The sequence below is a fragment of the Rattus norvegicus genome, chromosome 10, assembly GCF_021556685.1.
Source record: "Rattus norvegicus strain SHRSP/BbbUtx chromosome 10, alternate assembly SHRSP_T2T, whole genome shotgun sequence".
Classification (NCBI taxonomy): Eukaryota; Metazoa; Chordata; class Mammalia; order Rodentia; family Muridae; genus Rattus; species Rattus norvegicus.
Window position 1 is genome coordinate 92,820,538 of NC_141543.1, and position 8,898 is coordinate 92,829,435.

Genomic DNA, 8,898 nt, shown 5'->3' on the forward strand with positions numbered 1-8,898 from the left:
AGAGCTATTCCTGGACAGAGAAGTGAGGGGTGCTGGTGTTTCACATCCCACCAAGTATTTGATTTTGTATGTGGAGTTTATGCACACGTGTGTGGAGGTCAAAGCACATCCTTGGGTGTTCTTCCTTGGGTACTTTTTTTTTTTTACTGTATTTTATTTTGAGACAGAGTCTCACTGGGTAGCCCTGGCTGTCCTGGAACTCACTATGTAGACCAGGCTAGCCTCAAACTTACAGAGATCTGCCTGCCTCTACCTCTCAGGCTGGGACTGTGTCCCTGTGCCAGGCACTATGTTTATGAACAGTCCCATTCCAGGGTAGCTAGTTACATCCGACTCCCTAGTGCTAGGGTAGGGAGCATGCACCAGCAAGCCCAGCTTTCCTTACATGATGTCTCAGTTAGGGTTTTATTCCTGCAACAAAAACACCATGACCAATTGCTTTATTTGGCTTACACTTCCAGATCACAATTCATCTTGGAAGCAGGAGTTGATGCAGAAGCCATGGTGTGTGTGTGTGTGTGTGTGTGTGTGTGTGTGTGTGTAGGGGGATGCTGATTACTGGCTTGCTCAACCTACCTACGTTCTTATATTTTTGGTTGTGAGCCTAGCCTTTAACAGCTGAGCCATCTCTCCAGCCCTCAACCAGCCCAAGACCACCAGCCCAGGGATGGTGACACCCACCACTAGCTGGGCCCTCCCTCCCCCCTTGATCACTAATTGAGAAAATGCCCTACAGCTGGAGGCATTTCCTCAAGGGAGGCTCCTTCTTCTGTGATGACTCTAGCTTGTGTCAAGTCGAAACACACAACCAGCCAGTACACATGGGTTCCGAGGATGAAGCTAAGGCCTCTGTACTTGCAAGATAAGGGAACTTCACCGACTGGCTACCTCCTCAGGCTACAGATTTTCCTGTACAAGACCTTTGGAAACAAGTTGTGCTCCTCTGGCTTCTGAGAGATTATTCTAGAGGCTTGCTTTCTTCCATTGTGTATTCCTAAACTGTTTTGGAATACTATTCTGGTTCCAAACCTATCCCCATACTGCCCCATTCAGGTATCATCCCTAGACCATGCTAACACAAGGCTCCCAACCCAGAGCTGATGCCCTGTGTTAATGCAAAATGACTCACTGGTCCCCCATTCTGACTGATGTGACCAAGAGAGGCTTTTCCTAGGATTTGTGTCTTCCTGGAGGCTGAGACTGAGGGTCCCCAGCCCTGCCCGCTCTTCCCGTCTGGACTGGAAATCTCTCGGCCCCTCTCCTAAGTGGAAAATATGACACCTAGGAAGAAAGAGGCTTGAGGACTCGGTAAACTCTTCTCCTTTCCAAGGTCATGTGTCCTGAGTCCATTACTGCCACATCTTTCTCTTCTGGATTCTCTCAGTCCCCTCCTGCATCACCTGTTTTAACAGCTCAATACCTAGTATGGGCCTGGGATTATATAAGGCCCTGCCCCCCACCCCACTGAACCCCACCCCCGATTCTGCTGCTGCCCAAGTGCGTCACAGACCCTCCCTTCTCAGGTATCTCAATAAGCATGGACCCTGTTCTAGTGATGCTCATTAGCGAGCCGTGGAGCCTGTCAGTCATCACGATAAGGAACAGCATAACAGTTGTAGGAGGTGCAAGCTTGGGGTGGGCATGGGGGGCGGGGTTTCCAGACCTTGTTCTCCCTAGGCTAGGCAACAGCATGGGCTCCCTCTTCCGTCCACCTCCACTGTGGGTCCTTCTGCCGCCCTCCTCCCTCACCCTGCGCTCATTAACCAGGCTCCTGGTTCTCTCCAGGAATCACATTTTAATCCCAGCTAGTCTCCTTTCCAAACTCAAATGGCTTTTTGGATTAGAAAGATTGCTGGGTGGAAAGAGAGTGTGGTTGCTGTCTTTCTGTTGTTGTTGGGTTTTTTGTTTTTTGTTTTTTTTTTTTTTGTTTTGTTTTTTGTTTTGTGGTTCGGTTGATTGTTTTTTTGGGTTTTGCTTTTGCTTTGTGGTATCATCAGGTCTTGGAGTCCATCTCTGGATCACCACTGCTGGATGTAATTAGTTGACTGAAAAACAAACGAACAAAAACAAAAGACAGGAAGCAAGACAAGTTAGTCGTTTCTGGGCGCTCTGCTTTGAGAATATTGTGAACTATAAAAATGAGGAGGTAAAAGAGCAGCTGCTCTTCAGCCTAAACTGCTGAGAATCCACCCAGGCGCCCTCCCCATCCCTGCCATTTTATGATTAGGTGATTAGGAGTCGCCAGCTGGTAGTCTGGCCTGGTGGCTCAAGTCTGTAACCTTGGCTACTACTTGGGAAGATCTCAAGCTCAAGTCTTGCTTGACTACTGAGTGAGTTCCAAGCAAGCCCAGATGTATCAAGATCCTGCCTCAAACTCAAAAAGTAGGAGGCTGGAGCCCAGCAGGCCACGGGGTAGTACAGGCCTTGAGTCCCAGCACAGCACTCTGGAGGCTGAGGCAGGCAAATGTCTATAAGTTCAAGACCAGTCCAGTATATGATCGAGTTTCAGGACAGCCAGAACTACACAGAGAAACCTTGTCTTGAAAAAGAAAAAGTGCTTGCTTACTGTTTTTCCAACACCCACACCAGACAGCTCACAACAACCCCCTGTAATTCCAGCTCTAGGGAGTCCATTGCTGTCTTCTGGCCGCCTCAGATACCCACCCATGTGCAAAAATACATAAGTAAACTACTCCTTTTAAAGTAAAACAATTTTTTTTCTTTTTTTCAGAGCTGGGGACCGAACCCAGGGCCTTGCGCTTCCTAGGTAAGCGCTCTACCACTGAGCTAAATCCCCAACCCCGTAAAACGATTTTTTTAAAGGAGGGTAGAGTAGATGGGGGACAACAGCCCAGGAGTGGAGCATTTGACTAGCATGCACAAGGCCCTGGGTTCAGTTCCCTGTACCACAAAAATAATGTCAAAACAAGACCCAGAAGTGACTTTGAAATGATTCCAGTTCTCTCCCTAGACCTATGCTAAGAAATCCTCCTTGGCTTCCACAGGCACAGGAAAACCTGCCCTCAGTTAGCCAGAGCCCCCTTGCCTCTCACCGTGAGTCGGGAATATTTAGAAGAGGCAGGCTGGCAAACATTCGTGAGACCTGATGGGACAAAGCACAAGTCACTCATCTGGCAGTTGCTAAGGATACTGGGGGTGGGGCTAGGCCCTTCCCGGGGCTAGACACAGATTAAACCTCCTGCGAAGAATCTCCACTAGGAAGCCATTCTGTGGTCCCAGACTTTACAGGACTCAAGTTGTATCTGCCCATAGCCTACAACATCCCCCCACCTTTTCTGCCACATCCTAGAAGAGTGGCTGACACCTACCCAATCGCTCTATTCAGAAGCTTCCTTACTGCCTTAGGTTGGAAGAAATTCATTCCAGGAGGAGGCCACTTAAGCGCAAAGGGGCCGGGAAGGGTTAGACAGGACAGGAGGCAATGGAACTTCTAAACTACAGGACTGGGATGGGTGTAAGGGGCCCCCTCACCTCCCGCCCTCAAAGGTAGCATACTCACCAGGGCCTGGAAGGACTGGGGGTTTATCACACACTTTACAGGCTTGCTGGCCGTCTTGTTGAGCTCCCGAGAGTCTAGTCTGGGGTCCTTGCTTTTGGGTGTCCTTCTGGAGGCTGTCCTTGAAGGTGCTCTGTGTAGGAGGGTCGTGCTCCTTTTGTGACTTTGGCCCAGGTGGCTGTGCTTGTGCCTGCTCCTGTGGCTTTGCCTGCTGCTGTGGCTGTGTAGGTGGTGGGCATTTTGCATCCTGCTGTGTCCCCTTTGCATCCTGCTGTGTCCCCTTTGCATCCTGCTGTGTCCCCTTTGCATCCTGCTGTGTCCCCTTTGCATCCTGCTGTGTCCCCTTTGCATCCTGCTGTGTCCCCTTTGCATCCTGCTGTGGCCCTTTTGAATCCTGATGTGGCTGAGATGTTTTCTCAGAATGCTGTTTCTTCTCTTCCTGTTTTTTTGCTTCCTATCAAGAAACACCCAGCAAGTGATCACTCACCTACAGAATAAACTGGGCCGTGGAGCAAGGGAGAAGTGTAGATTGTGAGAAGTGTCTTTATCCCCTGAATTGGAGGCTGGAGCTAGGGCCGAGGCTGTTTCCATTCTCCAGGATAGTAGCCAAGGCATGGTTCTGAATAGCTGGGCTCCTTTGCTTAACTCATGGCCAGGAAGTGGCCCAGTCTCAGTGTCTATTTACTGGGTTGGAATTTAGCATTGAAAGTAGCTGTTAAAGCCAGAGGATAAAGAGCTGTTCCTGGGGTTGGAGAGATGGCTCAGCGGTTATAGAGCCCTGTCTACTCTTCCAACGGCCCTGAGTTCAATTTCCAGCAGCCACACGGTGGCTCGCAACCATCTATCCGATGCCCCCTTCTGGTGTGTCTGAAGATACCTACAGTGTACTCATACATAAAACAAATAATTCAAAGAAAGAAAACCACAATAAATAAATAAATAAATAAATAAATAAATAAATAAATAAATAAAAGTGATTATCATTTAAAAAAAAAAAAAAGAACAGTTCCTGGGGCTGGAGAGGAAGCTACCTAGTTCCATCCACATTAGCAGTTCACGACTGGCTGTAATTCCATCTCCAGAGTTTAATAAGCATATTAAAACAGGTTTTCTGGATGTGGTCACACTTACTATCGCAGAACTTGGGAGGTAGAGACAGGAGGATTGCCACAAGCAAGAGGTCACCCTTTGGGTGCTAAGAATCAAACCTGGGTCCTCTGAAAGAGGCTCTCTCTTCAGCCTCCGTCTTTTATTATTTTTAATTCTATGTGGGGGGGAATACGTTGTATGTTTGTGCAGGTGCTCCGTGGAGCGGAACAGTAGTGCCTGCACTCTTTTTTTTTTTTTTTTTTTTTTTTTTAAGATTTATAATGTATACAGCATTCTATCTGCATGCATGCTTGCAGGCCAGAAGAGGGCACCAGATCTCATTATAGATGGTTGTGAGCCACTATGTGGTTGCTGGGATTTGAACCTCTGAAAGAACAGACAGTGCTCTTGGCCTCTGAGCCATCTCTCCAGCCCCGTGCCTGCACTCTTAACTACTGAGTCATCTCTCCAGCCACGGGTACACTGAATTATAAGCATTTGAGCTCAGGGCTTAGAGATGGCTCATCAGTGAAGAATGTTTGCTGTCCTCTCAGGGGAGCTGCATTGTTTCAGCACCCATATCAGGGAGCTCCCAACCACCTACATAGTCTACATAGTAAACTCCAGCTTCAAGGAATCTGACACTTTCTTTTGTCCTCTTAAGGGTGTGCAAGCATGCACACACACATGTGAATGTACACACACACACACACACACACACACACACACACACACGCACAAAATCTGGGTGGGACTGAGGTTCAATTCCAAGCACTACATGACAACTCACAACTATGACACCAGTCTTGGGATCCAATATCCTCCCCTGGCACCGAGTACGTACATCGTACATAAACATCCATGCAAGCAAAACACATTTCAGGCATGGTGAAATATACCTTTAATCCCAGTACTCAAGGAAAGGCAGGTGGATCTCAATGAGTTCCAGTCCTGTCTGGTCTACATAGTAAACTCCAGGCTAACTAGGGCTATGTGGTGAAATTCACTCAAAAATTCTTTCTCATAAAAAAGCATTTGATCTTCCAGACAGGATAGCACATGCCTGTAATCCCAGTACTTGGAGATGGAGTCGGGCAATTTGATTATTAGGTTAGCCTGGTCTACAAAGGACTATACAGTGAGACTTTGTTCCCCTCCCCAAGAAAATACAGTTGAAACCTCCCCCCCTGCCGGGGGCTGGAGAGATGGTTCAGAGGTTAAGAGCACCAACTGTTCTTCCAGAGGTCCTGAGTTCAATTCCCAGCAACCACACGGTGGCTCACAGCCATCTGTAATGGGATCTGATGCCCTCTTCTGGTGTGTGTCTGAAGAGAGCAACAGTGTATTCTTATAAGCAAAAATAAATAAATTTTTTAAAAGTTTAAAAAAAAGTCACCCAAGTTATGCCAAAAATGCTTAGAAATTTTTCCCAATATGTAAATTGGATGCTCTAATTTTATACATGAATTAAACTCATGAACTTCAGCTCCTCATCCTCACCAGCCATGCTTCTGAATTCTGTAGGGATTCAGAAGCACACAGGCTGAGGGCTACACCAGATGGCACAGCTTTCAGGCCAGATACATACTCTGCCCTGAACTAGTCATTGGAGGCTGAGGTAGGAGGAGGAGGTTTTGAGCCAGGAAGTTCATGGGCAACCCAGGCAACAGAGACCTGTCCTCTTCAAATACCCTCTTGGTTACAGTCCCCTTTTCCACCAGCCTATGACAGAAAAACTGAGCTCACTTGCCTCCTACCCGAGCACACAGCACTCACAAGCTAGCAATCCACTCCCAGGAAGTCCTTCATCCTTCCCCACTTCCTGTTGCCCCCATGGTGGACCCTGCTAAACCAAGCCCCTCTCCTGCACCTGCTCTTGCTGCTGTGCCATTAACGCCTTCCTCCGGTCCAATGCCATCTGCCGACGCCGAGCCTCCCAGTGGTAGGCACTACCCATGATGGTGTAGTAAAAAAAAAAAAAAAGAAAAAAAAAAAGAAAATCCCAGCAGGGGGTGAGAGCAGGAAAAGCCCAAAACGAGGCCACTGCACCCAAATGCTTCTGTTGCCTCCCATCCCAATCACACCTGCCTGTTACCCGGACCACATCACAATGTGGCCACTGTGGCCACTACCAGGGCAACTGGGCAGTACCCAGTTATGCAGATGACTCCCCTGGGTGCTGGAGAAGGAATTTATCACCCTTTTACTGAAGTGTTGGGGGTCTAGGCTCTTCATGGGGAGCATCTGTAAGTCCTCCAGAGTCCTGAGGAGGAAAAAGATACAGCCCCTCCTCAGCCTGGGGTCTCAGTAGGCCCCTGAAGACAGAGTGGCAATAAAACTTGTGCATTTTTCTCTTCTAGTATCTCTCAAGAGACTGGCCAAGGGGTTTCCGGCAGTAGCTCCTGACACACTGATGGCCCTTCCCTCCTCACAAATTGTCTGGAATTTTCTTCCCCAGCACTCTCCTATGTCTCTCTCCATTCTTCCAGGAACCGTTTGTACTGAGTCAAGATGAAAGGAAATACAAACCTCAACTGAGTTTCACTCGTGTGTGTGTGTGTGTGTGTGTGTGTGTGTGTGTATGTGCACGCGTGTGAACACACATGTGTCCCAGCTGAGCTTCTCTGCGAAGGGTAGGGGTGAGGTAACCTCGCACCTCCAGCCATCTGTAGAGGGATCAGCTGGAGTTTGAGTGTCAGACACAAGCTTAACCCTGGTTGTGTCACCAAGCTGGGGGAACTTGGGCCTGCCACTCAGTGTCTCAGAGCCTGCCCTGTGAAGCATGCTGGTGTGCCTGGAAAATGCCTGCCTTCAAAGTGGGACACTGTGAGAAGCTGCTTGGTCTTGCTGGATCTTTGTCCTTCAGGAAAAGGGTGATGATCCTTTCCCCAGCACCAGGGGAGTCATCCGCATGACTGGGTACTTTAACGTGATTGGATACAAAGGGTGAAAATGAGACTTGTCACTGATGCCTTGCATGCGGGTCAAGTTACCACTGATCTATCTCCCACTGGTCCTCTCTTTATTTTTAAGTTTAAGATCGGTGTAGAACTTCCGGTCAAGGTGTAGAACTCTACCAACTTCTGCCTTAGGTTTTCCATTGCTGTGAAGAGACACCATGACCAAAGCAACTCTTTTTAAAAGATTTATTTATTTATTATATATGTCCACTGTAGCTGTTTTCAGACACACCAGAAGAGGGCGTCAGATCTCATTACAGATGGTTGTGACCACCATGTGGTTGTGGGATTTGAACTCAGGACCTCTGGAAGAACAGTCAGTGCTCTTAACCACTGAGCCATCTCTCTGGTCCAAAGAATAATACTTAACTGGGGTTGGCTTTCAGTTTCAGACGTTTAGCCCATTGTCATCGTAGTGGGCAGGACCACTTGCAGGCAGACATGGTGCTGGAGGAGCTGAGAGGTCTACATCTTGATCCAAGCCAAAGGCAAAGGCAGCCAGAAGGAGACTCTCCTCTGAAGGCAGCCAGGAGGAAGGTCTCATCCTCACTGGGTGGAGCTTGAACATAGAAAGAAACCTCAAAGCCCGCCTACACAGTGACACACTTCCTTCAACAAGGCCACACCTTGTAATAGTACCACTTCCCTTGCACCAAGCATATTCAAACCACCACAGCCCCTAAGGTGGGGTAGGTTGTTGGTTGTTTGGTGTTGGTCAAGGTTTGTTAAGTAGTCCTGTGTAAGGAAGGAACAGGAAAAAAGTAGATATCTTGCCATCGAAGATCAAACTTGCTCCAAGGACTCAATTCCCCTAATCAGCAGGAAGCAGACTAAAGGTATCACCCCCTTTCCTCTCTATCCTTTTTTCTTTCCTATCTAGTGTTAGGGGGATGACAGTGTGGAAAAGGGGTGGAGAAGGGTGGAAAAAACTCACAAAGTAGCAAACACCACCTACAGAGTCTCACTAAGTTACCAGCCTGGCCTTCAGCTTCCTCTTACTATTTTCTATATAAACGTTGTTGCCGCTTCATTTTGAGACAGGACCTCACCCCAGGCTGGCCTGGAATTATATTTCTCAAGCTGGCCTAGAGTTTGTAACATTCCTCTTGCCTTAGCCCCTCAAATTCTGGGACATACTCGTGAGTCATCGTGCCCCAGTTTTTAGAGTCAGTTTATCCAAAGAGGAGCATGACGTGAAAATGGATGTCCACGCTGGGCCACTAGACCCATGGCCTCTTCTGTATCCTTTGCTTACAGAGAGTGGTTTCTGATTTCGTGTTCTTACAGATTTTGCGGGTGGACGTGTGCATCTCTGCCCGTGTTTGCTTTTCC

The 8,898-nt window shown here is 48.1% G+C and overlaps 1 protein-coding gene across 2 annotated transcripts; it reads right to left on the reverse strand.

Moving 5' to 3' along the window:
• Window positions 1–1,775: 1,775 nt before the first annotated feature.
• Ccdc200 (coiled-coil domain containing 200) lies at window positions 1,776–6,667 on the reverse strand. 2 transcript variants are annotated; one of them, NM_001433409.1, is given in 4 exon segments: window positions 1,776–2,045; window positions 3,054–3,103; window positions 3,521–3,971; window positions 6,477–6,667. In NM_001433409.1, coding segments are annotated over 4 exon segments (615 nt in total). In that variant the 5' UTR covers window positions 6,564–6,667; the 3' UTR covers window positions 1,776–2,018.
• Between the last annotated feature and the right edge of the window lie 2,231 nt (window positions 6,668–8,898).